Source organism: Natator depressus, chromosome 18 (assembly GCF_965152275.1).
Source record: "Natator depressus isolate rNatDep1 chromosome 18, rNatDep2.hap1, whole genome shotgun sequence".
NCBI lineage: Eukaryota > Metazoa > Chordata > Testudines > Cheloniidae > Natator > Natator depressus.
In genome coordinates this window covers 1,464,850-1,484,345 of record NC_134251.1, presented here as the reverse complement: position 1 = coordinate 1,484,345, position 19,496 = coordinate 1,464,850, and the positions used below count along the sequence as shown (strand labels likewise).

Genomic DNA, 19,496 nt, shown 5'->3' with positions numbered 1-19,496 from the left:
TTGTTTTATTAGTGCTGGGCTCACATCCTCCGCCAGCTGCACCCCACAGGGTGGGACAATGCGTTTGGTGCGGCAGGCGTCACAACAACACTCACAGGCAGATCTGGGGGGCGCGCGGCCTGCCCCCAGCCGCGCCGTGCTCAAAGGCCGGGGGCCAAGCCCCACCCAGGCCAGTGACTCCGTCGCTCCTTCCGCCACCCGCAGCACTCGCTGGGGCAGCTCCCAGGCTCCCAAGCAGCCCTCTGGGCCCTTGTGTTTTGGAGGCTGCTGCCTCTGGGGGAAGGCACATGGGGCCTGGCCTGTGCCTATGGGAGTGGGCAGAGGCGGTAGTGGGAGCTGCCCCATCCCCTCTCATCTCCCCCCACCCACCCCCGCTGGTATCCGCAGCCCGTCCTGCCGTGACCCAAGCCAGCAGAGGGCACGGGCAGGAAAGGTCGGATCCCTGCTCCTCCGGCCGGGGGGAGGCCCCGTGCCCACCCCCGGGCAAAGATGGCACGGCTGCATCAGAGGGGCAGGTCGTCGCTGGGCTGCGGCGTCACTTTGCCGGAACAGCCATGGTTCCTGTGGGCACAGCTGCGGGGGCAGAGCTGGCACGAGGCCCACACGGAGTTGCAGCCAGGCAGGAACCGGCAGGCCCCGAGTCTCCAGACAAACCAGCCAGGGTACCAGCAGCACCAGAGCAGGAGGGCTGAGCCCACGCCCAGCCCCAGGAGGATGTAGAGGGGCAGCAGAGAGCCCGAGCTCCTCTCACCTGGAGAGGAAGGAAAAGGGCTGGGGCAGTGAGTGCCAGGTGCCTCCCTTCTGCTCCCCAGCACTGCTCTGTGGCCATCTCTGCCCCCAAAGCGCCCTCGACATGCTGGAGCCAAAAGCAGACAACTCTGGTGAGCCTGTCCTACCACAGGGTGGGCAGAGCCCAGGGGGCTCCGGTGCCCTCAGTGCCCCAGCCATGGGGCCACAGGGCCTGAGTTGCTGCCACCCTGCTCCTTCTGCCATGTGGTGCTAAGCCAGCTGCACAGTGCATGGGGGCACGAGACGCCAGGGACAGGGTGGATGCGGGCCGCAGGGGACAGCTGGCAATGCTGCATCATACTGCCAGGCGTTGGCCCTTGGAGGGTCGCTGTAGGGGGCATGTTGGGATAGGAACAACACAGGTGCCTGTTGCAGGGCCCAGAGCCTCGGCGAGGGTCAGTGTGAGACAGCACCTGATCTCCCACTCGCCTGCTGAGGCGCTACTCCTCGAGCCTGAGCTCAGAGCGGGGGGAGGAGGAACACACACGTAAACATGCCTGTCATTGCACACGCAGCCACCTGCCATTGCACACCCGCATGTCATCGCACACGCAGCCACCTGCCATTGCACGCACACACATCATACACCCACCTGTCATTACACACTTTCCACGCATGCCCGTCATTGCACACACCTGTCAGTACACCCATTGCACACATGGACATACCTGTCATTACACATGCACACACACCCGTCATGCATACACATGTCACCATGCACACACATCTGTCATTGCACAGGTACATACACAGCTGTTATTGCATATGCACACATGTAGACATGCAACTACCTGCCATTACATATGCACACGTCATCACACATAGACACATACACGTCATTACACAAACCTGGCATTACACCTGCACACAGGCCTTTCATTACACACGTGCCATAAGTTTGTCATTACACATACATCTGTCATTGCACACACATGCATGTCATTGCACATGAGCACATATCTGTCATTATATACGCACGTCATTGCATATGGACACACACACACACACACACACATCTGCCATTACACATGTACATACACCTGTCATTACACACACACACGTCATCACACATGCATATGCACCCACCTGTCTGTGCATGCACCCACACACGTGTCAGCACACACACACATTCCACTGTCATTGGCCACACACACACAAACACATATCTGCCATTGCACATGCACCCATCTGTCATTGCCTATGAGCACACGTGTCATCACACAAGTACACACTGATGTCATTACACATGTGTTATGGCACACACATTATCGCACATATACACACCTGTCATTGCACATGTGCACGCACATCACCCCAGACGAGCACCCACTTGTCATTACACACATCGACCTATCACACACATACACACCTGTCATTATAGATGCACGCACATGAGTCATTGCACACATACACCCTGCCTGTCATTATACACACACACACATCATCACACATGAACACACACATCTGCCATTACGGACACATCTCATTGCACACACGTCATTACACATAGAATCATAGAATATCAGGGTTGGAAGGGACCTCAGGAGGTCATCTAGTCCAACCCCCTGCTCAAAGCAGGACCAATCCCCAACTAAATCATCCCAGCCACGGCTTTGTCAAGCCAGACCTTAAAAAGTTCAAAGGAAGGAGATTCCACCACCTCCCTAGGTAACGCATTCCAGTGCTTCACCACCCTCCTAGTGAAAAAGTTTTTCCTAATATCCAACCTAAACCTCCCCCACTGCAACTTGAGACCATTACTCCTCGTTCTGTCAGTCACAGTCTCATTGCACATGCACACATTTGTCATTACACACCTGCTACATGTGCACAAGCCTGTCATTGCAGATGTGTCATCACATATGCACACATATCTGTCATTGCACACAGACACACACATCCTTTATTACACGTGCACGTGTCATAACACACTCACACGTCTCATTGCACACAAGCACAGCCACCTGTCATTACACACACATCATCACATGTCTGGCCTGACACACACAGAGCTCTCGTTGCACACACACACATGCACACACATCAGTCAATCCTTTTGCAAAGTGCTGGGGGCATCCTGGGCTTTGACCTCCCAGGAGCAAGCTCAGATTGGGCAGAAAGGGCCCTGACTGCCCGCCGGTTCAGGCTCCCCCCGGGGCATGTCGCAGGGAAGGCTGGTCCAGTGGTTAGGGTACTGAGCTGGGACTTGGTTCAAGTCCCTGCTCTACCACAGTCTCCCTGTGTGACCGTGGGTGCTCTGGGGCTCAAGCACCCACTGAAAATAAATAGGGGGTGCTCTGCCCTGCCCCCACTTGGCCTCTCCCACCCCGAGGTCCTGCCCCCCACCCAGCCTCTTCCCCTGCTCGCATGGGGTGGGGGGAGGAGGGGACAGAGCAGAGCACCCACCGCCTGCGATTGGGCAGGTCCCAGACCCTGGCCATGCCCCAGTCCCCATCTGTGCCATGGGGAACAGCCCAGCCCTGCCCCCAGGGCATGCGGAGAAATCCATTAACACTGCCAGGTGCTGAGCACATTTCTGGGCCAGGCCCGGGACTTTGCACTTGGACTTAGGTACCTGCTGCAGGCTTGTCCAGGGGCCCAGTGTCTGGGGCCAAGGGCTGGCTCTTCTCTGCCCCGGCACAAGCCGCCATGCAGGGGGTGACGCTGGCTGCAGGGCTGCTCACCAGCTGGAGAGATGCTGATGTGGGGAGGTGGCCTGCATGGGGGAGAGGAAGGGGGTGTAATTGCACCAGCTGCCGGTGCGGGCGTCAGCCCAGCAAAGAGCTCCCAGGCCAGGAAAACCCTTGGAGGGGAGCAGCCCTGAGCTCCTGCTGCACCCTCCCACCCCAGCAGCCCTTTCCTGGCAGCTGCCTCACTAAAGGCCTCAGAGCCCCCCCCCCCCCCCCCCGTCCGTTTGCTCCCCGTCCTCCCATCCAGAATGCTCCCCCGCACTCCCAAGTGCACCAGGCAGGATCGGGCCCATATTTTCCAGCCCTCTTGTCCATTACTGCTCTCGGGGGCACTCCCTCTCCCCCGCCCTTGCCCTGGGTTCTCCCCACCCGCACTGACCTCTGCACTTGGCAGGGGGATGGGCCGCCTGGTCCGAGCCGTCCCCGCAGTTATCGATGCCCATCCGGTCACACACCAGGCTCCTGGGGATGCACTTGCTGTTCCGGCACTGGAAGTAGAGCTCCTCGCTGCACTCGGAGATGCTGAAGCCTGAAATGGACACGGCAGCACTGACAGCACGGCTGGGAGCAGCTATGAGCATGCACTGGCATGGGTACGTGACTCAGTGGCAGAGAGAGAAATGTGACCAAGCTGCCAGGCTCCCGGGGATGAGGTGTTTAGGGTGCAGGAGGTGGCTCAGGGCTGGGGCAAGAGCTTGGGGTGTTGGCTCTGGGAAGGAGTTTGCGTTCAGGAGGGGGTTCTGAGCTGGCGGAGGTGGGTGGGGCATGGGAGGAAGTTTGGGAGTGGGGCTCTGGCTGGGCAGCACTTACCTCAGGCGGCTCTCAGAAGCAGTCGGCATGTCTGGCTCCTAAGCAGAGGGGCCAGGGGGCTCCGTGCGCTGTCTGTGCCTGCCGGCACCTCCCCCACAGCTCCCACTGGCCAATGGGAGTTGCAGAGTTGGCACTCGGGGCAGGGGCAGTGCGTGGAGCTCCCTGGCTGCCCCTGTGCCTAGGAGCTGGACATGCGGACTGCTTCCAAGAGCTGCGCAGAGCCAGGTCAGGCCTGGAGCCTGCCTTAGCCCCACTGCGCCACCAACTGGACTTTTAGCAGCCTGGTCAGTGGTGCTGACCAGAGCTGCCAGGGTCCCTTTCCAACAGGGTGTTCCAGTCAAAAACTGGCAACCTTCGCCATGCCGCAGAGTTTCAGACCCAGGCTCTCTGCAAGCTGGGGCCCTGCCTGGGGCACTGCAAGCAGGACCTTAATGCCCCACTAGCCACAGGGGAGACAGCAGGGCCAGCATGCCAAGAGGCTAAAGGACATGGCAGCACCCACTGCTCTGGAGGGGAGATGGCCTCTCCAGTCAGGGGGGAGGCATCAGAGCAGCGGGGGTGTCTGACCAGGGAGAATGGCCTTTGGTTTCTTTTGGAACCACCGGCTCTGGGGCCTGGCAGTGACCACTGAGAGCAGAGCCAGGCTATCGCGCCAGCAACGCCCAGCTCACTGGCATCAGGGGCGGGTCGTCACTGATCTCAGCAGGGCCATGAGTTCACCCTGACTAAAGGGCTCTTTGCAGGGCTAGAAACCCTGTGTCTCGGAGCCCGAGACAGTCGGCACAACCTGAAGACCTGAACTACACTGGCCACTGTGGGTGTGGGGGGGCGTGGGGGGGTGTGAGGGAGAGAGAGCGTGAGGTTGCATGTGAGAGGACGTGTGCAACCTTGTGTGAGATGGGGTGTGTGTGTGTGTGTGTGCGCACGCACACATGCACAAGTGTGTGTGTACAGGAGTGTGTGTGCAGCTGTTCACAGACAGCCTTGTGTGAGACTCTGGGTGTGCGTGCGCGCAGGCATGTGTGTGTGGAAGCCTTTGTGCAGCCTTGTGTGAGACGCGGTATGCGTGTGTCTGTGTGCAGCCGTGTGTGTGTGTGTGTGTCTGTGTGTGTGTGTGTATAGGGGTGTGTGGCCAGGAATATATGTGCAGCTGTGCGTGGGGGGCCTAGGCACACGTCATTCTGTGTTCCAGGCAACTGTGGAGTCCCTGGCAAACAGGTGCGTTTTCCCCGTGCCCTGATGGGTGTTCCGGACGATGCGCCATCACGCGCGCTTGCTGCCAAGCCCATGTCACTCCTGATTCACCCCCCACCCCGCCAATCAGGTGGCCTTTGGAATCTGCACCCCCTGGGCATTCATGTGCCAGCCCTGCCTCTGCTCCCCGGCCTGCACCTGATCCAGCCGCCCCGGGACAAGACTCCTGTAGAGCCTGGCGGGGATTCAGCAGCTGGCACAAACACTCAGTTGATTTCCTCCACTGAAGCCCTTTGCCACGTGCCCTGGCCCCGTGGCGGCCGGTGACCAGGGCACAGCTGGCATTGGCCTCCATGCAGGCGGTGGGGGCGGGGCGGCTGATCTTTGGGCTGGACACTGTGGTTGTCTGGCAAGGTCCTTTGGCTTGTGTCCCCTGCACGTGTGGTACCTCACCCAGTCGGAAGGATGTAAAATCGCCGACGAAATCCACCCGGGGCTGCTGCCCCCGTGTCACCAAGCGCAGGGTCAGGTAGTTTCCGGTGGACAGGATGGGCCTGGGGATGCTCTTCCCACACAGCGGGACCCCCAGGGGCTCGGCAGCACGACCTCTGCCATCATAGAACTGCACATATGATCCAGCATTGCAGGGATCCTGAAGCTCCCAGTCTCCACCAGATGAGGTCTGTCCAGGCCCCCTTTGGCTTGGCCGGGCGGTCTCTGGGGGCAGAGGCGCTCCGGTGGCATTGGGGGGGGGCCTGCCGCTGGGGGCCAGGCGCAGCAAGCTGTACACCAAGAAGAATCGGAACTGAAACTGGACTTTGTCTTTGGGCGACGCGGCCTGCATGGTGAGGGAGCAGTCTGTCCCCGTGGCCACGAAGTAGTAGCGCCGGGAGTCCCTGTGCGAATTGATAATCAGCCCGTCGTCTCTGATGGTCAGGCCACAAAAATCCACCAGGTTCACTGAGGCAGGGGAGAGAGAGAGAGTTGCCACCCGAGCCCCAGCAGGATGTGCAGCCCCTGAATCCCAGTGCCTCTGTCCCTGCCTTGGGAGACGGCAAAGCATGGAAACGGCCCTGGGGGGAGCCGGCTCGTCCCCGCCTAGCGCCCAACTGCGCTAACAACGTGCGCCAGCTCGCACGGCCGCGGCCTGCTCTGGGGACACACAGATACCGCCTTCCAGGGTTGCTCCTCTGACCCCAAGGGCCAGGATGCACAAACCCCACAGCAGGCAGGAAGGGGTTAAAGAGCAGCCATGGGATCGGGCAGCCCCGCCCTGCACACCTGTGACTGTTGCCAGGTTTGGAGGAGATGCTTACCAGGGAGAAGCCCAGCTCAGAGGACCCCAGCCCTGGGAGGGCATCAGGCCTCTACCCCTCAGCTCCCAGAGGGGAGCCCAGCTGCTGTCAGGCTCCTGCACGCAGCGGGTGCAGTACGATGGTGGGACAGGAGGCCTGGTGCTGGGCTCTGCTGCTGTTAGTCTGGTTTTCAGGCTTTGCGGCCGCACCCCCTGGCTTGAAGTGGGTGCCATCATTAACAGTTTGGTTTAAAGTCTCTCAGCACCCCCACTCTAAAACCGGTTCCAGCACCCCAGGCTGTGGCAGCGGCTGAGACCACGAGCCTGGCCCCAGGGCAGGATGCAGACAAGGCGAGCCCCTGCACCCAAGCTGGGCTGGTTCAGGAAGTAGCTGAGGGAAGAAGAAAGAGGGCTGATGAGGCAGAAAACCCACTTGCTGCAGGGTCCCTGGGCTGGATCCAGGGTGGAGGCAGGGACTGGGTCCCTACAGGCTCACCAAGGGGGCTGTATGGAGGCCCCAGACCCAGGGGCCAGAAGGACTAAGGGGCTGGACCTGGGGCAATGTCATGGCACTGTTGAGTTAAGCTCTGGTTCATCCGAAAGGGCTGAATGTAACTGTGCCCTGGCTGGAGGCTATGGGCGGATGGGACAGCCGGTCGCAGGGGCTACGGAGAGGCAATACCCTGAGACACCGCCCCCAGCCACAGGGCAGCACGTCAGCTTGCAAGGCACACCCCCGCACAGCAAAGCCCTGCAGAGAGGTAACAGCCCCCCCAAGGTCACAGTGGTTCCCAGGATGAAGTCTGTCTGGGGGGATAATCCCAGGGCTGCTGGGGGCTGGGCCAGCTGAGTGCAGGGGACTGGCAGGCCGTAAATCTCAGGCTGTGTTCTTGGCACTGGGACTCGGCCAGAGATTTCACTGCCATGACTCTGGCCATGCTCCATCTGGGGGGCACCGGGCATGAGGGGCTGGTGCTCTTTGGAACCTGTTGTCCACAACAACCTGCACCAGTCATGGCTGCTGCTGCCCGAACTTCCAGTCAGGGAGAAGGGGTGGCAGGGAGGAGACCTACGGCCACTCTTCAATGCCCCAGAGAACTACAGCTTTGACGAACCTTCCCGATAGACACACTGGAAGCAGTAATTTGCAAGATTTTGAACTGCTAAAAAAACTCCACAAAGAAACTGGAGATATTCAGGTATCGTCTCTAATTTATGCTATGGGGAAACAGGTTGAGAATATCTTTAAATCTATTGACTTTACTGAAGATAGTCACAAAGATGACTATGAACAGGTTTTGGCTATGTTTGATGCATATTTTCTACCTCAGAGAAATGTAGTTTATGAAAAAGCATGTTTTCACCAGAGAATTCAAAAACCAGGGGAAAATGTTGACTGTTTTATAAGAGCTCTGGATACACTGGCTGAAACCTGAGATATGGGGAATCCAAAACAGGAAAATATCAGAGTCAGGCTGGTTATTGGGTTAACAGATAAAAGCCTTTCACAGCAGCTACAGCTGAAGAGATTTAACCCCAGCCACAGCTATGCAGAGAGTGAAGCAGTCAGAATTAGCCAAACAACAGGCCAAATGGCAGGAGCAACTTGAAAAACCTGAAACTAGATTAGAAGCTGCAGACAGACACTTGCATGTTATCATAAAACCCTGAGGCCAGGAGAAAGAACTCCCAGGCTAGGAGGGACAAATTCCAGCCTAGTGCCCAAGGTGTGGAAAAAGTCATATCCCAAGAGATGATTCATGTCCAGCCAGAGGCGCCTGGTGTAATATGTGCATGAAATATGGACATTTTGTGGCTGTTTGCCACCACAGGGAGTTGACTCATATTACAGACAATCAAGATGAGCTGTTGTTCTGGGATCTATCACTTGTGATGACACAGAATGTACCTGGAGAGTGAAACGGACTATTCTGTTGGCGAGACTATTGACTTTAAAAATCATAGAATCATAGAATCATAGAATATCAGGGTTGGAAGGGACCTCAGGAGGTCATCTAGTCCAACCCCCTGCTCAAAGCAGGACCAATCCCCATTTAAATCATCCCAGCCAGGGCTTTGTCAAGCCTGACCTTAAAAACCTCAAAGGAAGGAGATTCCACCACCTCCCTAGGTAATGCATTCCAGTGCTTCACCACCCTCCTAGTGAAAAAGTTTTTCCTAATATCCAACCTAAACCTCCCCCACTGCAACTTGAGACCATTACTCCTTGTCCTGTCCTCTTCTACCACTGAGAATAGTCTAGAACCATCCTCTCTGGAACCACCTCTCAGGTAGTTGAAAGCAGCTATCAAATCCCCCCTCATTCTTCTCTTCTGCAGACTAAACAATCCCAGTTCCCTCAGCCTCTCCTCATAAGTCATGTGTTCCAGACCCCTAATCATTTTTGTTGCCCTTCGCTGGACTCTCTCCAATTTATCCACGTCCTTCTTGTAGTGTGGGGCCCAAAACTGGACACAGTACTCCAGATGAGGCCTCACCAATGTCGAATAGAGGGGAACGATCACGTCCCTCGATCTGCTCGCTATGCCCCTACTTATACATCCCAAAATGCCATTGGCCTTCTTGGCAACAAGGGCACACTGCTGACTCATATCCAGCTTCTCGTCCACTGTAACCCCTAGGTCCTTTTCCGCAGAACTGCTGCCTAGCCATTCGGTCCCTAGTCTGTAGCTGTGCATTGGGTTCTTCCGTCCTAAGTGCAGGACCCTGCACTTATCCTTATTGAACCTCATCAGGTTTCTTTTGGCCCAATCCTCCAATTTGTCTAGGGCCCTCTGTATCCTATCCCTGCCCTCCAGCGTATCTACCACTCCTCCCAGTTTAGTATCATCCGCAAATTTGCTGAGAGTGCAATCCACACCATCCTCCAGATCATTTATGAAGATATTGAACAAAACCGGCCCCAGGACCGACCCCTGGGGCACTCCACTTGACACCGACTGCCAACTAGACATGGAGCCATTGATCACTACTCGTTGAGCCCGACAATCTAGCCAACTTTCTACCCACCTTATAGTGTAAAATTGACTCAGAGCTGACATCACAGTCGTCTCAGCAATTGCCTTCAACCTCCCCCAGAGCTGAATTTACCTGTCACAGCTCAGGCTAGCCCTGGAGGGATTCTGAGCTGCATGGGCCAGCTCACCACAGAACAACTTACAAAGACAAGAGCTTTGTGTTCAGAGTGTATGTGATCCAAGGACACAGACCAACAGCCTTCCCGGCCACAGCGGAGCAGCCATGATGGGCCTAGTGAGAAAGGTGGATGAACTCCATGGAATATTTGGTGATATTGGACTTCTGAAAGAAGATCCAGTGCAAATGACCTTAACAGCCAATGCTGAACCATACAGTGCATCTACACCGTGCAGGATTCCTAGCCCATTACTTCATAAAGTGGAAACTGAGTTAAAGAGAATGGAGCGGCTTGGCATAATCAAGCCAACTGCATGGTGTGCCCCAATGGTACCAGAAATAAAGAAAAATAGAAAAATACAAATCTGTATGGATCTTAACAGTCTTAATGAATTAGCTGTGAGACAAAAATCTACCCTTCCACCACTGGCTGACTTCCTCCCCAAAGTGAAAGGAGCTACAGTATTCTCCAAGCTGGATGCCTTGAGTGGATTCTGGCAAATTCCGTTAGCCAAAGAAAGTGCTAAACTGACTACATTTATCAGACCCTTTGGGAGATTTTGCTTTGAAAGATCACCTTTTGGACCAGTGCACCTGAAATTTTCCAAAAAACAATGGCAGAATTGCTAACTAATGCAAATGGAGTTGTCGTTTCCATGGACGATATTCTGATATCCTGTCCTCACAGCAGATGGTAACTGGCTCCTCACAGACAAAAGCTGGGCAGAGTACTCTGATAGTCTCCTGAACTGTCAATCCACTGTGTCCAATGGAGCCATTGACTCACGCCCGCAGTGTCCTGTCCTGGAGGGGCTAGCCGTGGATCTTTCTTTAGACAAAGTTACTAAGGCCATCAAGCAGCTGTTCAGGGGCAAGTCTCCACCCCTGGTTGCATTACACTTAATGTATACAAATGTGGAGGTGTTCACCTGGTCAGAAAACTCACCAGCTTTTTCAAGACTATATAGGAACAGGACACTGTGCCCAGGAGTATAAAGATGCCTTCATAGTCCATCTATACAAGAGGAAGGGAAGCATACCTTGCAGTGAGAACCATCGTGGAATCACACAACTGTCTATAGTGGGGAAGATCCTTGTAGTCCTCAGCAAGCTCATCTCTCACTTAGTGGACTCGGTGTACCCAGAGTCACAGTGTGGCTTTCGTCCTGGCCATGGCACCATGGACATGAGTTTTGCAGAGAAGGCTGGTGAACGGAACAAGGACCTGTACATGGTGTTTGCTGGCCTGACCAAGGCCTTCGGCACAGTGAATCACAAGGGCCTGTGGAAACTCCTCCATAATTTTGGCTGCCCAGAGAAGAGGATTGCTGTCATCTGCTCACTTCATGATGGCATAATGGGCAGGGTTATGGAGACTCATCAGAAGCCTTCCCTGTCACCAACGGCAATGGCTCTCAAACTTCCCAGACTACTGTACCCCTTTCAGGAGTCTGATGTGTCTTGTGTACCCCCAAGTTTCACCTCACTTAAACTACTTGCTAGTAATTATAAATCAATTAGAATATAAATATTGTACTTACATTTCAGTGTATATAGAGCAATATAAACAAGTCATTGTCTGCATGAAATTTTAGTTTGTACTGTGGGGGGGAGATAGCTCAGTGGTTTGAGCATTGGCCTGCTAAACCCAGGGTTGTGAATTCAATCCTTGAGGGGGCCATTTAGGGATCTGAGCCAAAAATTGGGGATTGGTCCTGCTTTGAGCAGGGGGTTGGATTAGATGACCTCCTGAGGTCCCTTCCAACCCTGATATTCTATGACTTCACTAGTGCTTTCTATGTAGCCTGTTGTAAAACTAGGCAAATATCTAGATGAGTTGATGTACCCCCTGGAAGATCTCTGCGTACCCTTGATTGAGAACCACTGACCAATGGCACCAAACAAGGATGCGTAATGGCTCCAGCTACTAAGAGATCTCCTGTTTGCTGACACCTGTGCTCTCACTACACACACACTCGAGGACATTCAGCTTATTGTGGACCATTCTTCCTATGCCTCAAAATGCTTCAGTTTCACACTCAGCCTGACAAAGACAGAGGTCATGCACCAGCCAGCATCAGACCACCCGCACCATGATCCCATCGTCACAACTGACAACACGCCCCTCAACTCAATCAGGAAATTCTGCTGCCCGGGTACCATGTTGGATGATGAGATCACTCAGCACCTGGCAAAGGCCAGCTTGACATTTGGCAGGCTCACCCATGAACTCCAAAGGGAGCGTGGAGTCTGCCTCAGAACCAAGATAAAAAACCTACCACTCTGTTGTGCTCACCTCACTCTTCCATGGGGCAACACATGGACGTTCTACGAACACCACATTAAACAGCTGAAGAGCTTCCACCTATGCTGCCTAAGATCCACCTGCAACATCAAGTGGCAGGGCAGGATCCCAACACAGAGGTCACTGAGAGGTGCCAAATCCCTGCCCACAAGAGAATGCTCATCAGGGCTCAGCTTCGCTGGGTTGGACACAAGGTGCGCATGGAGGTTTCCCATATACCAAAACCAGTGCTCTCCAGCCAGCTGAGACAGGAACCTGCTCTAAGGGTCAATCCATCCTCATATACAAAGACACCTTGAAGGCCAACCTCAAAGCATGCAAGATAGACATTAAAACCTGGAAACTTGTTGCACTGGACAGACCCAGAGGTAGAGGTCTGTGCCATGAGGCTGTGTCCACATTTGGTTTGTGAGGTGTTTGCAGGGGAAGAGAGCACCTCATAAGGCTAACACCTCAAAACTTCCCCTCAACAGCAACTACACTTCCAAGCCATGCGACTGCATTTGCAAATCCAGGATTGGACTCACTTCTCATGTGAAATGCCATAAAAACAAATAAACCCAGAACTTAGGTCACCACTAACTCACCTGTTGAAGCAATGAGAGAATCTGTAACACTCTGGTCAGTGGAACTCCCACGGAAGACACACCAAAACCCTCAAGAAAGTCCTACGCCTTATCAGGCACTCTGGACTGAAGCTAAGAAGGAAAAATCCATCTTCCACCTAACCCAAAGGAGTTTTTGGAACAAACAATAAAGAAAGATGGAATCAGTCCTAGTCCTGAGAAAGTACAAGCAATTCTAGAATTGAATGTACCAATCAACGTACCAAAACTGAGACGTATATTGGGGATGGTACATTACCTTGGTCAATATCTATAAGACCTTTCTTCAGTGACAAAATCACTGAACGAACTGTTCAAGTTCAAGACATCTTGGCTATCGGGCCAAACCAAGAAATTGCCTTCAAAAAGGGAAAAGAAATGATTTCAACAGCTCCAGTTCTCAAGAACTATGATGTGAACAAACCCACCCTGGTCAGTGCAGATGCAAGCACCTGTGGCCTCGGTGGTATATTGTTTTAACGACAGGGCTCTGAGTGGAAATTAGTGCATTTTGCTCTTGCACACTTACGGAAGTAGAAAAACTGTATGAACAAGGAGTGCCTGGCAAGCATATGGGCATGTGAGAATTTTTAGAGATAGCTGTGTGGACTGGATTAATTTTATAGATAGCTGTGTGGGCTGGAGCACCCATGGGGGAAAATGGTAGGTGCTTAGCACCCACTGACAGCCATCTCCCCCTTCCCTCCAGCGCCTCCTGCCGACCAGTGGCCACACCAATCAGCACCTCCCCCTCACTTCCAGCCCCTCCTGCCCACCACGGAATAGCTGTTGCGAAGAAAAAGAATTCAGCACCCAGATCGTACGTGATCGAGCTAACAGTGTAGAGTTCAACAGAAACCATCAACATCTACAGTTTGTTCCTCAAAGAACAATCAACAGAGCAAACTCTGCAGCTGGCAGATGCAGACCAAGTAGACGAGGACTCAAGGATTCCAACATAGCCAGTCACTGCAGCTAATGGACAGCCAGATGACCAAGTCGTTATGCATTCGGGTTGTGTAATTAGAAACCAGTACGATTCAGAGACACTGAACGGACTGATCTGTACTGAACATCAAAGACAGCGCAACAGTGTAAATACTGTAACTGGTAGGAATGTAGAACTTCAAGGGGGAGACGTGATGGGATGCTAAACTGCACCACATTCTTCAGCCACTAGGCGGCACTGTGCGCGCCATACTTTACGTAAGCTAACCTTAGCCCGCCCTGGCGGAGCGTTAAAGGATCTAACGATGAACACAGCTGGGGTACAAGCATGCTCTGTGCCCAGCCCACATCTGGTTCAGAAGAACATGACAAGGGATATCTCAATGGCTTGAATTAGAGTAGCTTTAGTGATCCCTCCCCTGCAACTTCACAGAGCCATGGATTTTTCAAAGAACCTCACCCAGTGACTTCTGCATCTCGCTCGTTACCTTTGCTGGAGATCTGGCTTCGCTTGCCCACAGTGAGTTAAGTCCAGGGTGAAAGTAACTGAGGCCACTTACCGGTACAGGGCCGGGGCGGCTCCGGCCCCCAGAAGGGGCGGGGCCTCGGGCAGAAGGGGCAGGGCTGGGGGGGTGAGCATCCCCCAGCCACCCCTTCCAGGCCGCCTGGCCCGCGCCACCCGGGCTCCCGTGTTGATTTAAAGGGCCTGGGGCTCCGGACACCGCTGCCGTTACTGCAGCAGTGGCGTCCAGAGCCCCGGGCCCTTTTAAATCACCGGCCCCAGGGCAGCAGCTCCTTTGCCCCCCACCCAGCCCTTCGGCGGCCGGGGGAGGGGGGGGGCGGGGCAAAAGGGGCAGGGACGTTAAAGTGCTGCAGGGTCCTTTGCTCTAGCAGCTCTTTAACATTGCTGCCCCCCCCCGTCAGTGGCCCCCCGGGCACAGCAACATCCAAGTGCTGCCACGGCAACGCTTTACTGTGGGCTGGGTATGGGCCGGGGCAGGTTCTTGCAGGTACGCGGTACCAGCCCCTACCGGCTCACTTTCACCCCTGGTTAAGTCTGTGTCTGGTTCTGAGCAACCTCTCTGCTATAGTGCATCTCTGCAAGCCTTTGACCCTCCTCCCGCACTGCCCCTCCCATGGAGACCTAGAAAGCTCACAGACGTTTAACACAGGAGTTCCTAGGAGGCCCACAAGGCTGGAATCTGAGTGCGCACACAACTTGTGTATTTACTTCGTTCCCAGACTCTGCAGAGGGCCTCACTCCTCCAGACATGTTTTCCCAGCAAGCAAATTAAAAAAAACAACAGTGGTATCACTTTCCTTTCTGAGTAAAAGCACTAGAGCTTTGCCAATTAAAACAAGCGAATTCCATCCCTGCATTAGCCAAACTCTGCTCCCCAGGAGCAGGCAGGGTCTGGGCCACATGCTGTTGAGGGATTATTTTTCACCATTTAAAAATATTTTTAACTTGTTCATATATGATCAACCCTACAATGACAAATCAGCATGCACCTTCCAGCGCTCATGACCAACTCAGTGATAACAAAGGCACGTACACAGCCTGGACCTCAGCAGCAGCAGCCCTACAATAACAAACCAGTGCACACAGCACAGTGCACATCATCAGCAACCCTACAATAACAAACCACCCAATCTTCTTCAATTTCACTAGTAATTTCCCATGTGGAACTGCATCAAGTGTTTTCCTTTGTCTACAAAATCAGTTATCTTCTTAAAGAAAGAGGCCAGGCTGGTCTGACATGATCTATCTATTGTAAAACCATGTTGTAGTTTATCCCAGTTACCATTTACCTCTATGTCCTTAACTTTCTTTCAAAATTTGTTCCAAGACTTTGCATACAGCTGAGGTCAAAACTAACAGGCCTGTAGTTTCCCAGCTCACTTTTTTTCCTTCTCTTAAATATAGATACTAAATTTGCAATTCCCCTTCAGGGTGGGTCATGGTTGTGCTGACACCACGGTTACAGTCTACTGGACTGTTCTGGGCCCCACAACAGTGTTGCCCAGTGGCCAGAGTCAAAGCGACGGCTCTTGGTTTTGGCTATGTGGCCTAATGGCCCAAGACAATATGGCCGCCCACAAGCACAGGGCAGTGTGGCCTACTGGCCAGAGCCAATATAGCAGTCCTTGAGTGCAGGGCAGCATGGCCTAGTGGCCAAATCCAGGGGCTGCCACCAAAGGGGAAGTAGTGTCGGGGGAGAGGGACCAGGCCCACCCAACTCCACCGGATCCTGACCGAGGGCCCTAATAGTGCCAGAGTGGTCTGCCACTGGATCAGTGGGGAATCCAACTGCAACATAGCGTGATCGTTCCCCTCTATTCGACATTGGTGAGGCCTCATCTGGAGTACTGTGTCCAGTTTTGGGCCCCACAATACAAGAAGGATGTGGAAAAATTGGAAAGAGTCCAGCGGAGGGCAACAAAAATGATTAGGGGACTGGAACACATGACTTATGAGGAGAGGCTGAGGGAACTGGGGATGTTTAGTCTTCAGAAGAGAAGAATGAGGGGGGATTTGATAGCTGCTTTCAACTACCTGAAAGGGGGTTCCAAAGAGGATGGCTCTAGACTGTTCTCAGTGGTAGCAGATGGCAGAACAAGGAGTAATGGTCTCAAGTTGCAGTGGGGGAGATTTACATAAAAAGAATTCAACCCTTTCAGAAATCCGCTCAGCTTTTAGTAGCCATTGCAGACAGATTTAAAGGCTGCCCAGTCTCGGTCCAGAGAATTTCAAGAATCGTGGATCACTTCCTGTATCTGTACTTGACATGAGCTGGTGAAGGTCCCAGCTCCTCTACAAGGGCTCAAGCATCGGCGGTGGCATTCATGGCGCAGGTTCCAATTCACAACATCTGTAGAGCGGCGACATGGTTGTCCATCCACACGTTCAAGTCACATAGAATCATAGAATCATAGAATATCAGGGTTGGAAGGGACCCCAGAAGGTCATCTAGTCCAACCCCCTGCTCGAAGCAGGACCAATTCCCAGTTAAATCATCCCAGCCAGGGCTTTGTCAAGCCTGACCTTAAAAACCTCTAAGGAAGGAGATTCTACCACCTCCCTAGGTAACGCATTCCAGTGTTTCACCACCCTCTTAGTGAAAAAGTTTTTCCTAATATCCAATCTAAACCTCCCCCATTGCAACTTGAGACCATTACTCCTCGTTCTGTCATCTGCTACCATTGAGAACAGTCTAGAGCCATCCTCTTTGGAACCCCCTTTCAGGTAGTTGAAAGCAGCTATCAAATCCCCCCTCATTCTTCTCTTCTGCAGACTAAACAATCCCAGCTCCCTCAGCCTCTCCTCATAAGTCATGTGCTCTAGACCCCTAATCATTTTTGTTGCCCTTCGCTGGACTCTCTCCAATTTATCCACATCCTTCTTGTAGTGTGGGGCCCAAAACTGGACACAGTACTCCAGATGAGGCCTCACCAGTGTCGAATAGAGGGGAACGATCACATCCCTCGATCTGCTGGCTATGCCCCTACTTATACATCCCAAAATGCCATTGGCCTTCTTGGCAACAAGGGCACACTGTTGACTCATATCCAGCTTCTCGTCCACTGTCACCCCTAGGTCCTTTTCCGCAGAACTGCTGCCTAGCCATTCGGTCCCTAGTCTGTAGCGGTGCATTGGATTCTTCCATCCTAAGTGCAGGACCCTGCACTTATCCTTATTGAACCTCATCAGATTTCTTTTGGCCCAATCCTCCAATTTGTCTAGGTCCTTCTGTATCCTATCCCTCCCCTCCAGCGTATCTACCACTCCTCCCAGTTTAGTATCATCTGCAAATTTGCTGAGAGTGCAATCCACACCATCCTCCAGATCATTTATGAAGATATTGAACAAAACCGGCCCCAGGACCGACCCCTGGGGCACTCCACTTGACACCGGCTGCCAACTAGACATGGAGCCATTTATCACTACCCGTTGAGCCCGACAATCTAGCCAGCTTTCTACCCACCTTATAGTGCATTCATCCAGCCCATACTTCTTTAACTTGCTGACAAGAATACTGTGGGAGACCGTGTCAAAAGCTTTGCTAAAGTCAAGAAACAATACATCCACTGCTTTCCCTTCATCCACAGAACCAGTAATCTCATCATAAAAGGCGATTAGATTAGTCAGGCATGACCTTCCCTTGGTGAATCCATGCTGACTGTTCCTGATCACTTTCCTCTCATGTAAGTGCTTCAGGATTGATTCTTTGAGGACCTGCTCCATGATTTTTCCAGGGACTGAGGTGAGGCTGACCGGCCTGTAGTTCCCAGGATCCTCCTTCTTCCCTTTTTTAAAGATTGGCACTACATTAGCCTTTTTCCAGTCATCCGGGACTTCCCCCGTTCGCCACGAGTTTTCAAAGATAATGGCCAAGGGCTCTGCAATCACAGCCGCCAATTCCTTCAGCACTCTCGGATGTAACTCGTCCGGCCCCATGGACTTGTGCACGTCCAGCTTTTCTAAATAGTCCCTAACCACCTCTATCTCCACAGAGGGCTGGCCATCTCTTCCCCATTCTGTGATGCCCAGCGCAGCAGTCTGGGAGCTGACCTTGTTAGTGAAAACAGAGGCAAAAAAAGCATTGAGTACATTAGCTTTTTCCACATCCTCTGTCACTAGGTTGCCTCCCTCATTCAGTAAGGGGCCCACACTTTCCTTGGCTTTCTTCTTGTTGCCAACATACCTGAAGAAACCCTTCTTGTTACATGCCATCACCCAGCAAGCTAGAGATGATGCAGGCTTTGGCTGAGTGGTGCTACAATCAGCATGCCAATGAACTCCGAACCCTCCAGCTATGGAACTGCTTGGGCATCTCCTACATTGGACTGGACCTGAGCAAGCACTCGAAGAAAAAACAGTTCCTGACCTTCTGTAACTGTTGTTCTTCGAGATGTGTTGCTCATGTCCATACCAACCCCCTCCCCTCTGCTGCTCCTCTGTCGGAGTTAGCTGGCAAGAAGGAACTGAGGGGGCGGTGGGTCAGCAGGGCCCTATATACCACAGCATGAGGGCACGACTCCAGGGGGCACCAGAACCGACCCGATGGATACCATTGAGGGGAAATCTTTCCGGTGATGGTGCTTGGGGCGAGCACGCAGCTGCATTGGAATGGACATAAGCAACACATCTTGAAGAACACATTGGAATGGACATGAGCAAGCACAGACAGCTCCAGCAGCCCAGGAGCCAGCAAACAGAGCTGTAAACAGGGGAGTTTGAGTGGGAGTTTGAAAGGGGAGTTCGTGTTGCGGGGCTTGTTTGGGGTTTGTTTTGCTGCGGGTGGTGGTGTTTGGGTGGGGTTTGTGTTTCCCAGATTAACAGGATTTAGGTGGGAAGGCGATGACAGACACAGAGGCAGCAGTGGAAGTGACCCAAGTAGTGGAAGACACTATGAAGATGACTGGATGTGGAAGCTGCGGTATGTCCATGATCCTGGAGGGGGGACCTGGCAAGAGTTTTTTCTGCATGAAATGCTGTCTGATCGAGCTGATGGAAGAAAAGATCCAAGGATTGGAGGTGCAGGTGGAAAGTCTGGTTGAGTTTAGAATGGGGTTTGAGCGGATTATGGAGCAAAGACATGAGGCGGTTGAAGGGAAAAGAGCAGACTTGCAGATGGAAGCAGGACCGAAGAACTCTGAGGGGAGACTGCTGGGTGAAGAAAACGGACAGTGGAAGAATGTGA

General features: G+C 53.3%; 1 protein-coding gene across 2 annotated transcripts in view; it reads right to left on the bottom strand.

The window, feature by feature from the left end:
• The window catches only part of LDLRAD2 (low density lipoprotein receptor class A domain containing 2), a 35,291-nt gene continuing 15,795 nt past the window's right edge, over window positions 1-19,496 (bottom strand). The window contains exons 1-5 of one of the 2 annotated variants that reach the window (XM_074975191.1): window positions 6,800-7,159; window positions 5,937-6,443; window positions 3,859-4,008; window positions 3,365-3,505; window positions 1-751 (exon numbers count right to left, since the gene is read on the bottom strand). In XM_074975191.1, coding sequence (XP_074831292.1) covers window positions 504-751; window positions 3,365-3,505; window positions 3,859-4,008; window positions 5,937-6,327 — 930 coding nt within the window. In that variant the 5' untranslated portion in view covers window positions 6,328-6,443; window positions 6,800-7,159 and the 3' untranslated portion in view covers window positions 1-503. Of the gene's footprint in view, window positions 752-3,364; window positions 3,506-3,858; window positions 4,009-5,936; window positions 6,444-6,799; window positions 7,160-19,496 lie in introns of those variants that run through there. The other variant, XM_074975190.1, reaches the window with a different exon arrangement.